Below are 21,479 nucleotides of genomic sequence, written 5' to 3' on the forward strand. Positions count from 1 at the left end.
GTTCGTCATCCAGAGCCTGCCCCTGAGAGTGTCGAGCAAATAACCTTTCCATGCTTGCTTGAAACCTTTGAAAATCATGGAGAATCGGGTCATCTTGAGTAACCAGTGGAACTGACCAATCGGCAGCGCAGCCGCTGAGATATGACAATACAAAGGCTACCTTGGTCTGAAGGGAAGGCCCCAGGTCTGCATAGGAAGTGCAAACGACACTGATTCATGAATACGGCGAATCGTTTGGGGTCCCCAGCAAAGCGTTCGGGTGGGGCCAGCGGCATGTTTCCAGGTAGATTAATCTGCACAGGGTTACTGGAAACCACAGGAGCGGGGTTCCCTCTGGAACCGGGTAGAGGAGTTTGCCCAGCTTGACCTTGCAAAAGCTGTCTGGCCAGGTCATCAGTTCTTTCCTTTGATATTATTAATTCCCTCCTGAGGGCATTAGTCTCTTGACGAGCAGCATGTACTTCGGCCCGTAATTCCCCCAGTAATTGGGCCAACTGATCAGTCTCAGAACTTTCCATAGCGCCTGGGTGGGAATTTGTAGGAAGGCTTTGCGTTCTGTTACGCTCACCTGACTCCCACGGAGGCGCTGGCCTGGTTCGCGCTGCTGTGACCTCTTCTAAGGTGATGCGCAGGGTTCGGAAGACGGACTGGACCGGGCCCCCAAATCTGGCTTGTCTGGCTCGCAGAAGTATCCTTCTGTAGGCGAAAATAGGGGATTAACTGTCTGCGGGGTAATGCAATCGGCCTCCCACTTTCCCCTCTCACCCTCCTTGAAACCCTTCTGTGATTTCTCGTAGCGTCTCACCTTAGAGTCTGGAAGGACGAGCTCTCCATCCTGCTTCTGATGCAGGGGCGCGTTTGTATCCAGTTACTTCACTGGATTTTCAGATTGGTGAGAACCAAACTTGCTTGGCTTCCAGGTAAGTTTTTTGATAAGAGGTTCCCCTTGTGTCGATGCATTAATTTACTAATGCTAGTGTCTTTTTCCCCATAGGGGCCGGGGTACGGAATGCCGGGGAACAGGCACCGACCCGAGATGAGAGGTGAAATCCTTGTAGAAATCAGGTAAGTCTTTAATGAGCGTTTTTTGGTAATGTCTTTTCATTCGCTCATTAACGCTGATGTCTCTTTTTCCCCTTAGGGGCCGGGGTCCGGAAATGCCAGGATGCGGCGCGGACCCGAAATGAAGAGGGAATGAATCAACAGGTAAGTCTTAACATGGAGATTTGGCTTTCCTTATTCCCCTTCTCTCTCTCTCACCTTTTGTTCTGGTCTTTTTCTCCCTAGGCGCTGGGGCGTGACTGCGAATCCGGATGATCGCTGCTGAACATGGAGGCACCCTGTAAAGGTGAGTGGAATGCGGCGCTGCAGCGATCGACGCGATGAGCTTTTAAATTAAAGTCTTCCTTTTCAGGATTGTCGGCGAGATATCTCCGGGATGCGGATTTAGCAGGTAAGGACTTTTCCTTCTTCTGTTCTCTTCTTCTCTTCCTTTGCAGGTGATCCAGGATGCTGGCAGGCGTGGCAGAAGTCAGGATGCAGGAGCAGACACGGTAAGCGTCCAGCTGCTAGATGCAGAACAACGCGAAGCACGTGTGGCTGTTCGGGTGGGGTTTAAATAGCCTTGGAAGAAGTTCCAGGTATGTATCCTTCCTCCAATCAGGTATGTATCCTTCCCTGACCACGCCCGGATGGTAAATTAGTCCCACAGGTAAAGTAGTTCCTTTCAGGCCTCAAGGAGGCCGGGATCCTGCAGCATGGTCTGCATCAGGTAAGTGCACTGAAGCATTCCCATAATGAGCCTGGCGCCTATGGCGCCAGGACTGATGTCTTTTATGAGCCTGGCGCCATAGGCGCCAGGACACTGTCCAAAGGGCCCCTATATGGGGTTGCTGGGTCCTTCCTTGGGGACTGGATGTCCGCTTTCGGGGACGCCGGGCTTGAACCGGCTCCCCGGGAGCGGGCATCATGGCACCTTCCCTAATGACCAGACCAAGGTAGCCTTTGTATTGTCATATCTCAGCGGCAGTGCTGCCGATTGGTCAGTTCCACTGGTAACTCAAGATGACCCGATTCTTTGTGATTTTCAAAGATTTCAAGCAAACATGGAAAGGTTATTTGCTCGTCACTCCCAGGGGCAGGCTCTAGATGACGAACTTCTATCTCTGCGACAGGGCAATCAAGACCTCCTTTCCTACATTGCAACCTTTAATAGACTAATTGTGGAAACTGGGTGGCCTGAGGATAAAAGAATCACGTTATTTTATCGAGGTCTACGCGGAGAACTTAAAGATGTCCTGGTCCAAGTTGTAAATCCGCCCCAAGAGTGCTCTGAATATATAGACTTAGTGGTCCAATTGGATCACAGACTGCAAAACAGAAAAGCAGATCGGTCCAAGTTTGAGACCCGGGTGTTAGTCAAGACCCACGCTAACCTCAAGGGGGCTGAAGCCTCAGAGCCAATGCAAATTGGAGGAGTTAAAGGACCTTTAACGCAAAAGGAACGTGAAAGAAGACGGCAGATGCACTTATGTCTTTATTGTGGATCCTCTGGACACTTTCTACGAGATTGCCCGGCAAGGCCGCCCAGGAAGGTGGTAGGAGCCGCTGAAAAAATCCATGAAACCTCTGTATCGGGAAACGACCCCGCCTGACAAGCGTAGGGGTTGCCGAGCTTGAAAACAAACTCTCAGACCTCGCATTTCACTGTGCCAATGGTCCTCGTAGTTCCGGAACAGCCTAAGCGGTTGCATGCAATAAAGGCATACATCGATAGTGGGGCTATAGGAAACTACGTGGATCGTGATTTGGTCTCCAGGATTAACCTCCCCCTGCGTCCTAAAACCAGCAAAAATGTCATCACCACAGTCGATGGAACCGAAATTGCCTCGGGACCGGTAACACATTCCACAGCTGAGGTAACACTTGTAGGTCCGGACGGCCATCGGGAGGCAGTTGTGTTTGATGTAATCAAGGCTCCACAGTTTCAGGTTATACTCGGAATCCTTTGGTTAGAGACACATAATCCTCGAATTGATTGGCGAGCGAAGAGAATAACCTTTCCGGAGTGTGCACGAACCTGCTACCCAGAAAATCTGAAGGTCAGTCTACCATCAGTAACCTCTGTCTCCATGCAACTACCTCCGGAATACCAAGACTTCCAGGACGTCTTCCAAAAGGAACAGGCCAACACGTTACCTCCTCACAGATCATACGATTGCCAAATCGATCTGGTGCCCGGTGCACAACCCCCCTGTAGCAGGATTTATGCCCTTACTGAGCCGGAGAATCTGCATTTGAGACAATATTTAGATCAATACCTAGCCAATGGTTTCATTCGCCCGTCAAAATCTCCGGCATCCTCGGCTTTGTTCTTTGTGCCAAAAAAAGAAGGCGACCTTAGAACTTGTATCGATTACCGCGTATTGAACCAGATAACTGTTAAAAATCGTTACCCTCTGCCTTTGATCCCTGAACTCCTTGACCAGGTGAAGGACGCTTGCATATACACCAAGTTAGATCTCCGGGGGGCTTATCATCTGGTACGAGTTAAAGAAGGCGACGAATGGAAAACGGCCTTCCGTACAAAATATGGACTATTCGAATACCAGGTGATGCCTTTCGGGTTGTGCAACGCGCCTGCTGCCTTCCAATTCTTCATGAACGATGTCCTTCGGGAACTCATCGACGTCTGTGTTGTCGCGTGTATATCGATGACATTCTGGTGTACTCCTCTTCGGAATCTGATCACAGAAAACATGTCAGGGCCGTCCTTGAGAAATTGCGCCAGCACAAACTGTTTGCAAAGCTGGAAAAATGCGTTTTCCATACCACCGAGGTTGAATTTCTTGGATTTATCCTGACACCTAAAGGGGTCCGAATGGACTCACGGAAAGTGGATGCCATCCTCAAATGGCCATCACCTAGTTCGGTGAAAGGTGTCCAAAGCATGCTTGGTTTTGCCAATTTTTATCGCAGGTTTATCCCAGAATTTTCACGGGTGGTGCAACCCATCACTGCACTCTTGCGGAAGAATAAACGTTTTGAATGGACCGAGGAAGCTGAACAGGCCTTTCAGGAATTAAAAGCTAAATTTACGTCCGCACCTATTTTGAAACATCCGCGTCCTGATCTCCCATATATAGTCGAAACCAATGCATCCAGCTTAGCCATGGGAGCTGTCCTGTCTCAGAGAGACCCCGAAACCAACCAACTGCACCCCGTAGCATTATTTTGGTCCAGAAAGTTCTCGCCGCCGGAGATAAATTATGCAATCACCGATAAGGAATTATTAGCCATTAAGTCCGCCTTTAAGGCTTGGCGGCATTATCTTCTTGGCGCCAGGCATACCATCACCGTGATCACTGATCACCGAAATTTACAATATTTAAAAACTGCCAAGGCTCAGTCTTCACGACAGCTCCGATGGGCTTTATTCTTTGCTGAGTTCGATTTTGTAATCACCTACCGTCCTGGCTGTAAGAATGGCAAAGCGGACGTGCTATCTCGAATTGGAATGGGAGAAATGGACACAAACTCAGAACCTGTGCCGATAATTCCCGAACAAAGAATCTTGGGGATAACCACTTTAAAAACCCTTGAAGACATTGAAGCACGAGTAAAACTATTCCTGGACTCTTCAGCCTTGCAGGATTGGATCAAAAGGGGGTCTGCCTTTTCAATCAACGATGGCTTACCTTACTTCCAAGGACGTTTATTTTTGCCAGAAAAGGAATTGCAAGAACTGGTTATTTCCCGTCATCACGATACTCTGATGGAAGGACATCCTGGCATTGCCAAAACAGAGGAAAAAATTAAACGACAATTCTGGTGGCCGTCCTGGCGAAAGGATATTAAATCTTTTGTGATGTCCTGTGGAGTTTGCGCCCAAAACAAAGGTCAAAAAACAAAATCCGCCGGTCTTCTTCAACCCTTAGACATTCCACCAGCACCTTGGCACACCTTGTCACTAGATTTTATCACGGACCTGCCCTCTTGTAATGGATACGATACTATTCTGGTTGTGGTGGATTTATTTTCCAAGATGGCCCATTTTATTCCGTTGAAAGGATTACCTTCAGCTTTTGTTCTTGCCAAGGAATGCCTCGAAAATGTCATCCGTCTGCATGGATTCCCGTCCATACTAATCTCTGATCGGGGAAGCCAGTTCATTTCTCGTTTTTGGAAAAAGTGTTGTCAACTGGCACAAATCGACGTAAGACTCTCAACCAGTCACCACCCACAGACCGATGGTCAGACGGAGAGAATGAACCAGACCCTTGAACAATATCTACGATGTATGTTGCTCCAATCGTAGGGTAATTGGAAGGACATTTTATGGGTGGCTGAATATGCATACAATAACTCGATACACTCTGGAACTGGTCAGAGCCCCTTTTATACCCTATATGGACATCACCCTCGTACTTCAGACCTGGACTCACCTTTGAGCCTCGAAATGCCCGCAGTCGACCATTTGCATTCTACCATTACTCAAGCCTTCAAGGATGCTACTGCACACTTACAACATGCGAAAGAGAAATACAAAAAGAATGCGGATCTGCATCGCAAGGAGGCGCCTCCATACCAAATAGGGGATCAAGTATGGTTGGCTACCAAACACTTATCACTCAAGGGACCTCGGACTTTTAATCCAAGGTATTTAGGCCCTTACTCGATCAAAGCTATAATTAACCCAGTGGCAGTCAAGCTAAATCTACCAGCTAACATGCGGATTCATCCCGTCTTTCATGTGTCGCTTTTGAAACCAGTGCAACCAGGAACCAGATTAATAAAGCCACCAGAACCAATCCAGATAGATGGGGAGCCTGAATTCGAGGTGAAGAACATTTTGGACTCTAAGATCTCAAAATCAAAACTTTTCTATCTAATTGATTGGAAGGGGTACGGGCCTCAGGAAAGATCTTGGGAACCCAGCGACCACGTACATGCACCTCGGCTAGTAAAAAGGTTCCATCGGAATTTCCCGAACAAACCAAAACCTCCTGGGAGAAAGGCCTTGGGAGGGGCCTTGGGGGGGAGTGCTGTCATGATGCCTACCCCCGGAGCACCAGGCCAGGCCCAGCACCCCCGGGAGCAGGCATCACGCCCCCGGGTAAAAGCCCAGCGGCCCTTTATAGGGGCTCTTTGGACTCTGTCCTGGCACCGTTGGCGCCAGGCTCATGTTGGACATCAGTCCTGGCGCCATAGGCGCCAGGCTCATAAAGGGAAGTGTCTGGTGCACTTACCTGAAGCAGACCATGCTGCACACTCACCTGATGCAGATCATGCTGCATGAAGAACCAAGCCAAATGAGGCTTAGGAGGGACTATTTTTCTGAAGGAACTATTTTGTTACTTGGGTGGGGCTGTGGAAGAATACTCACCTGGAACTTCTTCCAAGGCTATTTAAGCCACACCCGGACAGCCACACGTGCTTCGCGTTGTTCTGCATCCCAGCAGCTGAACGCTCACCGTGTCTGCTCCTGCACCTGGACTCCAGCCACGCCCGCCTCGAACCTGGAACACCTGTAAGGGAATAAGAGAAGAGAAAGGTGAAAACCAAGAACTATTTCAACCTTCTTACCTGCATCCGGAATCTTCACGCCAGCATTCCTGAAGGAAGACTTCCATTTAAAAGCACTGCGTTGTTCGCTGCGGCGCCGCGCTTCACTCACCTGTTCCTGAGACGCCGCCCGGCTCCATCGCGGCTCTCAGTGCCGGTCGCCACATCCCTGCACCGCACCTAAGGGAGAGAAGAAGAGACAAAAGGTGAGCAAGGGAACACAAGAGGAAAGCCGGATTTTCAGCCATATTATTTACCGGCTATTCTTGGTGAGCCATTCCACATCTCGGGTCGGCGCCACATCTCTGGCAGGTACCACACCCCGGCCCCTATGGGGAAAGGACAAAAGACATTACTGGGGAATTATAAAGACATTTAGAGGGGTCGCCCTCATCACTGACTCACCTCATTTACCCCGGCAATTTAACCCCTCAACGCATCGCCTTTGTTCTGCACCTGAAATAAAGGACAGAAAAAGACAACATAAAAGGAGGCTCACACTTGAACTTTTGCATCTTCATACTTACGGCGTATCGCTCAGTAAAGTCAAGTGGATTTACCAACGCCATTCTAAAATCAGTGAAGTAACTGGACTAACGCGCGCCCCTGCACCAGAAGCAGGATGGAGAGTTCATCCTTCCAAACTATAAGGTGAGCTTAAACCGGGGGTTTTGGAGGAAGTCAGAGGAGAACGAAGGGGGAAAGGGGGGAGCAAGCACATTATTCAGCAGACAGTTAATCCCCTTTCTCATCTGCAGAAGGATATTCCTACGGGCCAGACAAGCAAGATTTGGGGGTCCAGTTCAATCGGTGGTCCGAATTCTGCGCATCACTCTTGAAGAGGCCACAGCAACCCAGACCAGACCAGCGCCTCCGTGGGAGCCAGGTGAGCGTTACACCTGCTCAGTGGTCCCATCTTTGCAAATACAACCAAAAGTTAGTATCGCATAAGGGCGAAGGGCGTACCCACCACTAGAGGCACTTGGTCCAAGTTCTGTACTGAGAAGTGATGGTTGAGGGGGCCCATTGGCCCCTCGCTCCCACACATTCCCCCCTTTCATTACATCTAAAGTAACAAATACTTTTATTTTTTATTCTTTTCATTCTCCCTTCGGTAGTACTTAGCTTCTGCTACTGCCTTGTCCCACGCAGGGGTACCTTTTATGGGCATCCATGCTCTGCAAACGCTTCTAGGCTGTTTCCTCTTCATATTCATCTGGGGTACACATTAAGTAAATACCTCCATCCCCATCTAGATCTACCCATACTTCTTGGTACCATTGCAACTCTCTTGATTCCTTTATCGTTGTGTAATGCAAAGTGTCCACTATGTCCCCATATGGCCTGTAAATTGCTGTCATTCTGTACTGTGGCGTGGTGTACTCTCCTGTTTGTATTTGTGCATCTATCATGGTAGCTACCGTTGTCGGTCGGCCCATTGTCACCATCATCATAGCTGAAGTTGGCATGCTTTTCTCACAACACCGTAGTCCCAGTTGGCACACACAAAAGAACAGGAGCACAAAAACGATAATGGGGATCAGTATTTTCATTGCCACATTTACCCACGATGGTATCCAGCTGAACAAATTATCGAGCCATGTGTTTTCTTCTGCTCCTCCTTCCGCTCTCATTCTTTCCCCTAAATTGTGCACCACGTTTATCACATGGGTGAGTTTCCCGTTATCAGCGTCTTCAGTTGGCATGAATGTGCAACACGCTCCCCCAATTTTTCGGCAAACAGCACCGTCCATTGCTGTGAGGAGATCTAGGACATATCTGTTTTGCATTGTCATTAAGCGTAGTGCACGGAGCTCTATTTTTATCACGTTGAACCCCTCTTCAGTGTAGTTGGCCAATTGAATGAGCTCCCAGCGCACAATCTGCAACCATTTGGTGTTCGCTTGTGCTTGCAGCCCCGGGGCGAGAAGTGAGGCAAAGAATGTTTCTGCTGATGAAAAGAGCTTGTATTTCTGTGGAATTTCAGCAAGGAGATTTGATGATTCGGATGAGATGTAATTGGAGGATCTTTTACTTCGTGTCAATCTTTGCTTTAGATCATATTCTGACAATAGCTCATATACTGGAGCTTCTGTTCTTGTTACTTGGGGTGCTGCCGATAGTTCAGCCGATTGCCCTGCTGCCGATATGCCAGCCGAATGCTCCGCTGCCGATATGCCAGCCGATTGCTCTGTCGACCCTTGGATGTGGCTCTCTGGTATTATCATCAGTGCTGTGTGGAGGGTAGCTAAAGCACACGTTCCTTTCCACAATGCGGGGAGGTGCAGGTAAGCTTCCTTGCCGCAAACCCAATACATGTCCATTAGGGCAGCTGTGCCTTTCTTCATGTTGGGTATGATCACTGTTTTGTTGCATAATCTCACTTCCCCCATGCTCACCTTCCCTTCCACACGAAAACACAGTTCATGTTGCACCTCTTTTTGTATTTTGATAGGTTTTTCTAATGCTGTGACCCATGTTAGCTTTTCGACGTGTTGCGACCAGACGGGGTCACATGCCCTTTTTATCCATTGGAAAGTGTCATTTGGTAGGCCTCGAAGCGCTTCTGCTTTGCATTGTATTGTTTCTTCGTGCCATTTATTTTCTGCAAATCGCGTCCCCTTGATGACAAGAAATGGTTCTTCGAGGCAAATAACTCCTTGGCGCCGGCTTGTGCATGTTTTCTCGTTCTCCAGCTTTCCCAATGCGACGGTGTGCACCTGGAATGTGCTCCTTATTCTGCATAAAACCAGATGAATCAAACATTGGGCCTCCGACAAGGGCCCTTCCTGTGGTACTAACATTTTCGGTGTTCCTGATGCGTGCGGGATGAGTGAACAGACGTAGCAGCTCTCATTAGTTGCTTGTTTCGCCGTGGCACTCATATCAGAATACCATTTATTTGATTGATCAGGGTGGCGGGGATCTTCTATTTCATCTAACTCCAGTTCGTGATAGATGTCATATCTTTTCCCTCCCGCACCCCTTTTTCTCCTCTTCCTCCTCCCTTCCTGATCATTGTTTTTCACCCTTTTGTAGTGTATCGGAAACATCCCAGCCCATGTTGTATCATTACTATTTGATATGGCATACGTATCATCATCAGTAGCAGCAATTCTGTGCGAGGTAGAGTGTATGGTTGTTTGTGCATTAATACTAGTGTTAATGAAATCATTTGTCCAATAATAATCTCCATCATATTCATTATATCCATAAGCATTACTCATATTTACATTGAAGTGTAAAACTGGCACACTTGTTGATCCCACAGTGACGTATTCTGAGGGTTGCATTTCATCTGTTTTGTTAACATTAATTTCATGTGACTCCTGCCATATTGTCTTCACCCCAGTCCATATCATTTGTGATCCTTCTCTTATCAAGTTAGCCCCGCTCCCTCCCCTTTGCATGTTATCAACAAGAGATAGAAGGGTGTAGTACCACGCTGCAAAAAACAGCATTACCGACATAAAAATTGCAGCACATTTCAAAATGCATTCAACATCACTGAACCTTTTAGCCCTACTGGCGACCCTATCGCTATCTAACATTAATTTGCGCTCTCCAATCGTGGGTCGTTGGGCCATTGCTCACCTGGAGGGGCGATATAAATTCATTGTCATCACAATATTTACAAATATTTACATTCTTGTTCACTTCACATTTAATCATTATTTTCAGACAGGCTTGTTCTGTTACTCTATTCTCCATGTACATTTGCTGTAGAAACAACCATCAAATATGAAGGTAGTAGATGGGGGGGGAGATAGGTGAAGTATATAAATAATATGCTTGGCCAATTGAAGAAGAGAGTGGGGAAGAGGCAGAAAGGAAAGAAGGAAGAAGCAAACTGTGCAGAATGAAATACATATCATCTGAAATACTTATCATTTTTATCTCTGCATATTTTTTACTGACTCTTTTGTTATTTTCCTTCAATCTCATTTGTTGTCCCAGTAGCGCTGTCTTGCTCCTCCGGAGGGATTGTATTACTGTGTGCCCTCCTCATATCGGATAAGTGCACCCAATACTTCAATTCCTTCACTTTCACCGCGGTTGGGGTGCTATAAATGATCTCGTAGGGGCCATGAAACCTGGGTGAATTCCGCCTTCTCACAAAGCTGCGGACATACACATGTGCCCCCGGCATTAGTGGCCCGCTTGAACTATCTGCGGCGGGTGTAGTAGTATCAGTCATCACATTTTCAGTAAAAGGCGGTGCTATTTGTCGCGCTATGCTGTGTACTGCGTGTGTTAACTGGGTTAGGTATTCCTTGAACTCTTCCCCCAGCACTGTGGCAGCCCTCTGCGCGTCCGAGGCTCTTCTAATTGGGGATACTGGTGTGTGTATTCGCCTCCCACTCACAATTTCGTGGGGGCTCAGATGGTGGTATTTACATGGTTGCGTCCTGAGTTGGAACAGTGCTAGGGGCAAGCAATAAACACAGTTCTTTTTCAATGTGTTACACAACTTAGACAACTTACTCTTCAATAATCCGTTGATCTTTTCTACCACCCCATTCGCCATTGGGTGATAAACTGAGCATAATTTGTGCTTCACCCCCAAAAGTGATGTCACTTCCTTAAAGAGGTCATTCACAAAATGCTTGCCATTATCTGATCTGATCACGTCGCATATCCCCCATCGCGAAAACACCTCCCGCACAAGGAATTTGGCCGCACATTTCGCGTCTGGGTGGGGGCATGGCCCTGCCTCCACCCACCTTGAAAAGGGGCACACCACCACAATCAAATATCTTGCTCCGTTACACCGCTCTCCCATATCAGCGTAATCTATGTGAAGCTCTCTAAATGGTCCCGTTGGTCTGGGCAGGTTACCACGCAGCATTCTTAGTGTCATTCCTGAATTATATGTTTGGCATGTTATGCATTCTACAATTAATTTTGACAGGTGCTCTTGCAAATTGGGGACAAACCAGTGTTCCTGGATGTCTGCTGTGATGTGTTGTTTTGCTGTATGGCCGGGAAAATGCAGCTGTTGGAATGCTATTTCTAGTAACTCTATGGGCATCACAACCTTTCCTGTTATCTCTTGTCTCCAAATGAGATCTGTGGCTTATTGTTTGCATCCCCGTTTTCTCTACAGTTCTTGCTCCTCTTGGGATGCTCGTCTTTGTAACTCTATTATCTGTGCTATTGGGGTGTTATTGTATGCTTCCTCTTGTGGGTTGGTGATGGTTGCTTTTGTGATGCATACAAGTGTTGGTGCCACATTGAAATACAAGGCCTCCTTCGCGGCTGCGTCGGCTGCCGCGTTTCCCAATGAGATTGCGTCTGTGTGGTTGGTGTGGGCTTGGCATTTCACCACTGCCACTACTGATGGTACTGCTAATGCATCTTTCAGTTCATTCAATAATTTTGCATGCTGCACTGGAGAACCGTCTGCCCTCCTGAATCCTCTTCTACGCCACAGTGACAGCCCTGAGTGCACCGTGGTAGTTGCATAGGCTGAATCTGAGTATATTGTCACTGCACAGCCTTTGGCTGTGCGCAGGGCTTCAATCAAGGCAGTTAATTCTGCTGCCTGTGCTGAGTAATGGGATGGGAGGCGTTTTTGCACAATTGTCTCATATTCATCTTCGTCCATGCGTACTACCGCCATTCCAACGTGTTTTTCCCCTGTCTCAGGGTTTATTGATGCTGACCCGTCTATGAAGTATATTTCTCCCTCCTGTAGGGCATTCTCACTTGCTTTTGGGATGTTGTCACCTTCCCCCTCATATGTGGCACAATCGTGTTCTTGTATGTCTTCTGTTGTGCATGGCTCTGTAATAAATGTTGCTGGGTTCACTGTCCTGCACTTCACAACGTGTACGTTGGGGCTCGATATTATTATTTCATATGCTGTGGCTCTCTGTGTTGTTAGTGTCGATTCTGATCGCTCGAGGATGGCAAACAGGGAATGTTCCGCATATAGCGTTACCGAACATCCCATGACAATGGTGGCGCTTTTCTCAATTGTGAAGGCCGCAGCTGCGAGGGCCTGTTCGCACGCGAAATGACCTTGCATTACTGGATCTAGTGTCCCACTGTAATAAGCTAATGGTTTGTGACCTAAGGATGTTTTCTGTGTTAGCACTGCCGTCATCAGTGTTCCATTACAGTGTGAGAACAAGAAAAATTCCCTCTCATAATCTGGGTTTGCGAGGACTGGGGCGTCTGCAATGAGGTCTTTTAATCTCAAGTACTGGGTTATCATTTCCTGCGTCCATTTTATTGCAGCCCTATTTTTCGGTGCCTCTTTTAATGCTTGCAGTACGGGGCGTGTGTATGCCGTGTAATCAAGGATCAATGCCTGTTCATACCTGTTATTCCCTAATGTGAATGCTGTGAGGCATTGGGATCCTGGGTCAAGTGGTATGGAGAAGAAGGCGTTTTTCAAATCAATCACAGTGAAACATGTTTATTCTTTTGGCACGCTACACAGTATTGATGCCAGGTTAGGCACTAACAGGAACTCTTTTTGGATGATGTCATTGAGTGGGGGGAGATCCTGGATCATCCTCCACGCCCCTCCCTTCGCTTTCTTGATCGGGAAAATCGCTGTATTACATGGGGAGGTTGATGGCACTATGATGCCTTGTTTCAGGAGTGCATTTATTGTCTCTCTAATTCCCTCCTCTGCTTCTTTTGATATGGGATATTGTTTTACTCTTGGCAGCATTGCACCTGGTTTGAGTGTTATTTTTATTGGTGTTACCTCATGCAGCAGCCCTACATCGTGGGGCCCGGTGGTCCAAATTTCAGGTGCTACTTTTGTCATGTCTTCTTCAAATATAGTCAGTGGGGCTTTAACGCTAGCCATCAACGGGTTATGTACCTCTCTGTATTGGACCATAATATCACATGGTATGCTTATTTCCATTATTATTTCTCCATCATCTTCACCATCAGTGAACAATTCCTCATCTGTTATATCTCGTAGCATTATGTTTGGGTCTATGCATAACACAGTCCTCCACTCGCACCCTTGCGCGTCCAGTCCTATGACCACAATGCGTTTGCTGGATACTTGAACTTCCTCAATGTCTATGGACATTATCGTGCCTGGTACAATGTCTGTGTGCGCAATTGGGCGGAATATGAAATCTGATGGTGTTGTCTATTCTTTTCTCGTTATCTCTGGCACCACTCGTGCTAACACCTTGATACCATTTATGAACATGCTTATATCAATGGGTACCCCTCGCACCACAACTTCATTCATCACTGTACTGATCATCAACATTGCTCGCACCGGGCATACCCCTGGTGTTGAGCACACTATTCCTCGTTCTGTGAAGGAGATCGTCATATTCAATTTACTCAACAAATCTCTACCCAACAGGTTTATTGGCGCGTCTTCGTGGTACAGTAAGGGTGCGCGCACGGTCTTTCCCCCCACCGTTATATTTAGATCTTTAGTGTAAGGAACTTTTAAAATAGCCCCAGAGAACCCCTGCGTCTCTAGATTCCTGCCTGAGAGCGGATACCGCCCTTCCACAAGACATGATTTCTCTGCTCCAGAGTCTACCATAAAGATAAACTGCTTATTTCCTATCTCTGCCCCCACTAGTGGTTCCTCTTCTGCACATAGGGTGGTAGATAGGACTGGACACACAAGTGTTCCCTGTGGGCTGTCCTAATCTGAATGCCTTTCTTGCCCTGTCGCTGAGAAGATATTATCTCTGAGCACGGTCACGCCACGGTACGGTGCAGGCGCACCGTTCGCAGATGCTGTGATGTGTTGTTTTGCTGTATGGCCGGGAAAATGCAGCTGTTGGAATGCTATTTCTAGTAACTCTATGGGCATCACAACCTTTCCTGTTATCTCTTGTCTCCAAATGAGATCTGTGGCTTATTGTTTGCATCCCCGTTTTCTCTACAGTTCTTGCTCCTCTTGGGATGCTCGTCTTTGTAACTCTATTATCTGTGCTATTGGGGTGTTATTGTATGCTTCCTCTTGTGGGTTGGTGATGGTTGCTTTTGTGATGCATACAAGTGTTGGTGCCACATTGAAATACGAGGCCTCCTTCGCGGCGCACCGTTCGCAGATGTCGCGTAGCAATTATTGGTTGCACTTCCTATTGTGTTTTGTCTTGCCATAGGCTGTGGTGATTGTTGCTGTCCTTCTTGCATCTGAGGTTCATTGTAGCATTGGTCTTGCTGTCTCCCATTTCCCATCGGTAGTCCGTAGGGGCTACCTGGGTGTGGGCACCCCCAACCTTGTTCGTTCTCTATGGGCTGTTGCACCTGGAAATACCCTGATGGCCGCATTCTACAATCTCTAGAGTAGTGTCCCCATCTCCCACAGTTCCAGCATGACCCTTGTGACCCGCCTCTCATTCCTTGGCCACCAAATCCCCTACTTCCCATACCTCCAAACCCCCCTCTCTGGCCACGGTACCCACCTATTCCTCTTGCTGGTCTTTCTTGCCACTGCTGTCCACCGTATTGCTCTTCTCCGTTCCACTGCCCTTGTCCTCCTATGGCCCGCAATGCCACTATTGTTGCAGGTCTGTTTCCTGTTCCTTCGTCACCCTCGTTTTCTCTGTCCGTGGCTACGCTGGCATTGATGGTGGCAACCTTCACTAATTTGTTCTGAACCAGCTTTGCCTTGTCTGTCAACCTTTTTTGTGCTATCTCCTGTTCTCTTTCTTCGATCCTCCTACAGTGGTGCACAACTATACTCTGTATTTCAGGCCAGCCCTTGGCTTCTATCCCAGCTATTTTGTCCAAGGCCTTCTGTATCTCCTTCGGGAGCCCCTTTTTGACTATAAAATAAAACAAGGCGGTGGACTGGTTCCACGCCGTGCCAGTTTCGCTTCTCCATAAATCCTGCACCCGTAGTATGAACTGCGTAGGATCCTCGTTCTCCTCCATTGTGCACTGCATCACTAAATGTAAATCTGGAATATCTGGAAACGTGCGCCGCAATGCATCCCATACTTGCGCTCGAACGTTATTGAACGAACGCCGATCCATCATGGCTTATTTGTCACTTATTGTCACTCCGGGGAATGTGTGCTGGACTGCCCCAGGGCAGGACAAAGACTGATATGTTGGGATATTTCTTCTCTGTGAAAGATAGTGAGCTAAAGACTCTGGGTAAGTCTCTCGTTACCAGGACTAATGTCTGGCAGAGGGACTCCCAGGACCCCCTTGTTAATTTGAATATTTAAGTAACTTTGGGTCTCACCCTAAGTTACTAGGGGAATCCAGACGTGGACCCCTTGCTCACTATTCTTAGAGAGGCACAGATCCACCCTACTGATGAGGTCCAACCAGACCGAAACACGTGTCTGGGGTTTCTGTTGGTACTCTTGTTCAGAGGAGAATTGCCTTGCATTTCGGTGCTGGACTGCCCCAGGGCAGGACAAAGACTGATATGTTTGGGATATTTCTTCTCTGTGAAAGATAGTGAGCTAAAGACTCTGGGTAAGTCTCTCGTTACCAGGACTAATGTCTGGCAGAGGGACTCCCAGGACCCCCTTGTTAATTTGAATATTTAAGTAACTTTGGGTCTCACCCTAAGTTACTAGGGGAATCCAGACGTGGACCCCTTGCTCACTATTCTTAGAGAAGCACAGATCCACCCTACTGATGAGGTCCAACCAGACCGAAACACGTGTCTGGGGTTTCTGTTGGTACTCTTGTTCAGAGGAGAATTGCCTTGCATTTCGGTGCTGGACTGCTCCAGGGCAGGACAAAGACTGATATGTTTGGGATATTTCTTCTCTGTGAAAGATAGTGAGCTAAAGACTCTGGGTAAGTCTCTCGTTACCAGGACTAATGTCTGGCAGAGGGACTCCCAGGACCCCCTTGTTAATTTGAGTACTTGTTTTTATGCCACTTGACTGTTAACAACTTCACTTTGCAGTTAGATGGATCTTGGCAAGACAGTTATACTATATAAAGTGGATGCCTCTTGGCTTGGGGGTAATGGTTGTTCTTCTCTCAAAGACTTTAGATTCTTTACATCTTTGAAATAGAACAAATGTCACTTCTGGATACAGTATAGAGTTCAGTCAATCAAGTGAAAACACAATTATGCACACGTGACCTCTTCTTCAAGTAGATTTTAAGGTTTAAAGTCGAGTAATTAATTATATTCCCATGCAATGGTAAAGTATGAGATTCTGACTTCCACTGGGAATTATAATGAGGTGCACGCGAACTCTCTTTCAAGTGGTTTTCCCTCTTTGTAACTTGTAACTCATAATGGAGAATGTTCAGTATTTGGTAATGGCTTAGGAAGCGTTCCCCTATAATATTTAGGGACACTAGACCACTCCGTCATACAGCAACAGTCTTCAAATACATCAACAATGGTTTTGAAGTACTTTAGATTCTCACGCGAATAGTTATGTTCAACGTTATAAGCAAGTGCTACAAATCCATTGTTAGTAAAACTTCTGATATAACAAACAGCTTTTATTCTCATTCAACAATATGCGTGTCTGTTAAGAGCTGGCTACAGTTACCGGAAAGGCTTGCACAGTATATCTCAACACCAAGCTTCACTCACCGGCTTCAATGACACTGGCTTTGCAGGTTGCACTGCTTTCCCGACTTCCTCTGCTTCTTCTATTACTTCTGGCTTGCTGGACACCCACACCATTCTCCGGCACGGGTGTTTCTGGTCTGTCCACTTGATTTGGGAGTTCCCTATTCTCCCGAGACCCTTGGCTTGCCTTCTGCTTCTGGCCATAGACTCCTGCACTTCCACAGTTCTGCAATCACAGCAACAAGGCTCAGATGGGTAAAACTCAGCCTCCAGCATGTTTTCCATTGCGCAGCCTCTTCACTTAAGGGTTTGGGAGAACAGGACTCTCTCAGAGCTTGCAGGTGAAATCCGCTGTCTCCATGCTCCGGTCTCCCTTCTATTCTTCCACTTTCCTGTGATTTGCCAGCCTCGTGCTTCTCCTCTACTACTACTGCTAGAGACATGCTTCCCGCTCTCGTTCTAGCTGCTCCTACTCCTCCTTTCCTGCTGGGGCCTTTTATGCCTCACATGTTCAATGATTGTCTACAAGTATGGGCCATTAGCCTTAATTGCCTGACTACTGCAATGACTACCAGGCTTTGTTGTCTGACTACTTCATCTGCATGCCTCTTCAGTGCTCTTCCTTGTCTCATTACCTCTAGGATTCTGGGACCTGTAGTTTATTCTACTAAAGTTAGATTTTTCAACATTTACATTATTTATAAGGGTAGATTTATTTCCTGTAAGGCTTTTAACAGAGGGGCTATGATAATTAGCTATCAAAGCAGACGATTATTTAGGAAAGACAACATTTCCATAATCCTTTACAATATACCCTCAGGATTGAAAAAGGTGTTTAGTCTGGGATACTAAAAAGGATCCTTCTTTTGATATAGTTTGGTCTGCTGTTATAACCTTGTTGTTCACAACCTTAGGTCTAATATGAGGTTGAGGGACATTAAAATGACAATAAGCCATAAACTCACTAGGTACAGTGGTAATATTCTTTCTGTCAGAGGAAGACTACTGTGTCTCATTCCACAGAATCTCCTCACCACCCTGGGCCCCGTCTCCTCCCAGGGGATCCTCCCGCAGTGCACCACCCCCAGGATTGGGGTTAGCAAGCATCTGCCTTCCCCTGGCCACCTGGGAGGAGACTTTAGGCAGGGTTTCAGTGAGCGATCCGTAGAATTCTTCACACAGGGGTTGTAATATCATGGCTTTTCCTTTAAGTGTCATGGCCCGAACACCAGTTACAGTGTCATACATGCTAGGTACAATGTTCAATGCGACATGTATTCAGGATATCCCTGGAAAAATAATTCAGAACTATGGCCCCTGTTTGTGGCTTTTTTCCATTTGTCATGAGGGTTTGAAGAGTATAATCAGGCACGTATTAACATACACAGAGATATGTACATCAGAACATGAAATTAATATAAGAAGTGGCAGGACAGAACTCAATTAGGGACAACAACATTTGCCAACATTTTTCAGTAGGCATTCTGAGACTCATGCACGTAAAAAGGATCCATGACCTAGTTTGTGTGCTTATTATTTCTAGAGTGACTTAGGGTGGGAGTACAGACAAAAGATATATAGATAGATTATAGATAGCAGAATTGGCCTATATGTTGGCTCCGTGCATTTCCGGTGGTAAATCCAGGTCCAGTCACAGCTCATAGACATGAAAATAACTACTGACATACTTCTGATGCTAAGTGTTAAGACGGATTTCTGAACTCTGTCCTGGTGGCGCAGAAGTTCAGAAGGCCAACCTAATTACTTGGAACAGGGTAACCTCTGGACAAGCCAGACCAATCAAGGTAGCGATCGCGGCGGTCAAGACTAGGTCTCAAGAGGGGTGAGGGTGACTGAAAGCCCGCAATGAGCACACAAAGCAAGAGCGCTTACAAAACTACTCCAAACAGTTGTTATATCAAAAATAGATACACATTTATTTTAAGGCCTTTAAAATAATGACCGTAGCGAGAAAATCACAATATCACAATATTAAACCAACACATACCATATCAACACAATATATATACAAATACACAGTCGCAAGCGTTTAAAGCACGAAATATGTAGTCCACCTGCCAGGGAAGGAAAACAGGCAGTGCGATAATGCTTTCGACTCAGTTCGCCTTCATAGGCACCTAACTAGATGGAAGTCCGAGCCCTGCGAAGAGTGGAGCCTTGTGCTCAAAGTACCTGCCACGCCGGTGCCGACGGGCACAAGGGGAAGCTCTTCGGAGGAAGTCAGGCGGTTCACGTTAGTGCACAGCAGAAGAAGAACAGGTTCCGCAACTCAAGCGCAGCCTCCACAGCGGGCAGAAGCAGAGCGCGAGCGCGGCAAAAGGGTGCTGTTTTTACACAGCAGGGAAAAGCAATGGGATACTGCAGGAGGGCGACCAGATCCTAGATATACTACTCACCGGTCCCCAAAGCAAGCAGACCCAGGCTTCTCCACGATAGTTTCAGCAGCTGGCAGGTTCAGAAGAGCAGGAGACGCTTTGTAGTCGTGTAGAGCAAAAAGACGTCCCAATCGACGAAACCGGCACAGTTTTGTTGCTGCACAGGACAACGGAGCGGCCGTGTGTATTCGAGCCAAATGAACCCTCCTCCCTTCAGACCTGGGGACGCCAAGCGTACGAAGCGTGGGAGAGGGACAAGGACTCGCAATACAACACAACCTGGCGGCGGTTGCAGAGCCAAACTCCTTTGTAAGCTGGTCAGTCAACTGGATGGCCCAGAGACGCTTCCGAAGGCTTACTTGGCAGGAGATGGTTGAAGATGCCGGGAATAGCTGTTCCTGCTATTCCAAAGGTCGAAGCACCAGTACAGGCCTTCTGGTTCGATCAAAGGAGGACAGGGGCTCTCCGGACGACAGCAGTGCAAAGGAGGATTCCTTCAGCGGGTCACCAGCGATTCCTCGGTCCAGCCTCGTAGTTGCAGGATACTTGGCTCCTGTATTCCTTCGTTCGTGAGAACTCAGGAGATCGACATGGTAGTGGTGTTTCCAGCCCCCTCTTATCCACGGTTCCCTTCGCGCCAAAACGGAGGGGAGCCAATGGGAGATCCGCTCATCAAAACACATACCATACGTGGACCAATCACGGACCATGGTGGTCCCAGGCATTCACACCACCCTAGACTCTCTGGCACCCAGGATGTGTATTGGGACCAGACATCCCAGCCCACACCCTGGAGGCACACAAACGACATGTAGAAGCCCGCGAAAGCAACCACGTTTCGCGGGAAAGTACATGCCCAAATAAGGAAGGCCCCGGGTCGCTCGACCTGGGGAAGGTGAAGGGAGCAAGACGGACAGTGGACAGGACAAAGGAGCCTCGCGGCCTGGCCATTTTGGGAGCCAGGCCACCATTTTGGGTTCAGTGCAAAAACGTGCTCAGAACGCCAAAAGGAGCTCAAAATAAACAAAACGATCGCTGCCACCATTCCAGTCCCTGAATGACTTGCACCGATCAAATACCATCCTAAAAGAGTATCTAGGGCCTGTAGAAGGCTAGAGACCCAAGAGAGCTGTAACTTAGCTTACAGTGCCCTCTTGTGTCGTGTTGCACTAAAGCTGCGACACGATAAAAGAAACTACGGGAAACCACGTTCCCCGGTACTGACTGTCTTAAGGGCATGTCAGTTTCCCCGTAAGAAAGGAGCGAAAGCCCAGAGAAGTGCGGCAGAAGGCTGTACTTCTCTGGCAAAGTCAAGAACAAGGTTAAAAACAATAGCAAAAAGTTTAGGGGTTGCCACATGGAAGGAAAATTCCCTACAATTACGAAATCTTTCCTAACACTAAGAATTGCACACAACTTAGGCAATTGTGCAGATGGGGGTGCAGCATAGTCTTTTGATGTTCCCATTTTCTTCCAGTGGCTCCTTGTTGAAGCATTACTTTGATGTCTTACAACGCTTTTACCCTTGGCCCCTCTGCAAATGTGCTTTCTTCGCCGTTTACCTTAATTCTGTGTCCTATATCTTCATGTGGGGGGGTGGCCGTCTCCACCCCTCCTCTTCTGTTCCAATTCTACTTTAGGCAGGAGCAACAGTGCACAAGTCCCTTCTTCACCCATTTCCTATCTTGATGTTACCCCACTCAACCTATTTAATGTCCCACCTATCTATACCCCCTTCCTTCAAACTCTTGCTTCTGCTCATTCCTCCACCCCCATTTCCCTCCTTGGTACCCCCCCCCCCCCCATGCTGCACCATCTTTTCCTAACCTCCTCCTTTTAGGGCAAGCATGGTGTGTTATTCCTGTAATCAAGGAAGTAGAAGACACTGATGTATTTGCAGCGGTGCTGGATGAAGTTACTGTATATCACCTCTTCCAGTATGTTCTTTACGTTCTTTATTGGTGGGCCTTTTGAATGTCTTGCACACAATATGTTTTGCTTCGACTTTGCGT

At 47.4% G+C, this 21,479-nt stretch overlaps 1 protein-coding gene across 1 annotated transcript in view; it reads right to left on the reverse strand.

The window, feature by feature from the left end:
* Nucleotides 1–10,025: 10,025 nt before the first annotated feature.
* LOC138513340 (guanylyl cyclase inhibitory protein-like) overlaps nucleotides 10,026–21,479 on the reverse strand; it is a 392,388-nt gene continuing 380,934 nt past the window's right edge. Inside the window, exon 5 of the mRNA XM_069628102.1 lies at nucleotides 10,026–10,158. Coding sequence (XP_069484203.1) covers nucleotides 10,105–10,158 — 54 coding nt within the window. The 3' untranslated portion in view covers nucleotides 10,026–10,104. The remainder of the gene's footprint in view (nucleotides 10,159–21,479) is intronic.

Source organism: Ambystoma mexicanum, chromosome 12, assembly GCF_040938575.1.
Source record: "Ambystoma mexicanum isolate Mex_15411 chromosome 12, UKY_AmexF1_1, whole genome shotgun sequence".
NCBI lineage: Eukaryota > Metazoa > Chordata > Amphibia > Caudata > Ambystomatidae > Ambystoma > Ambystoma mexicanum.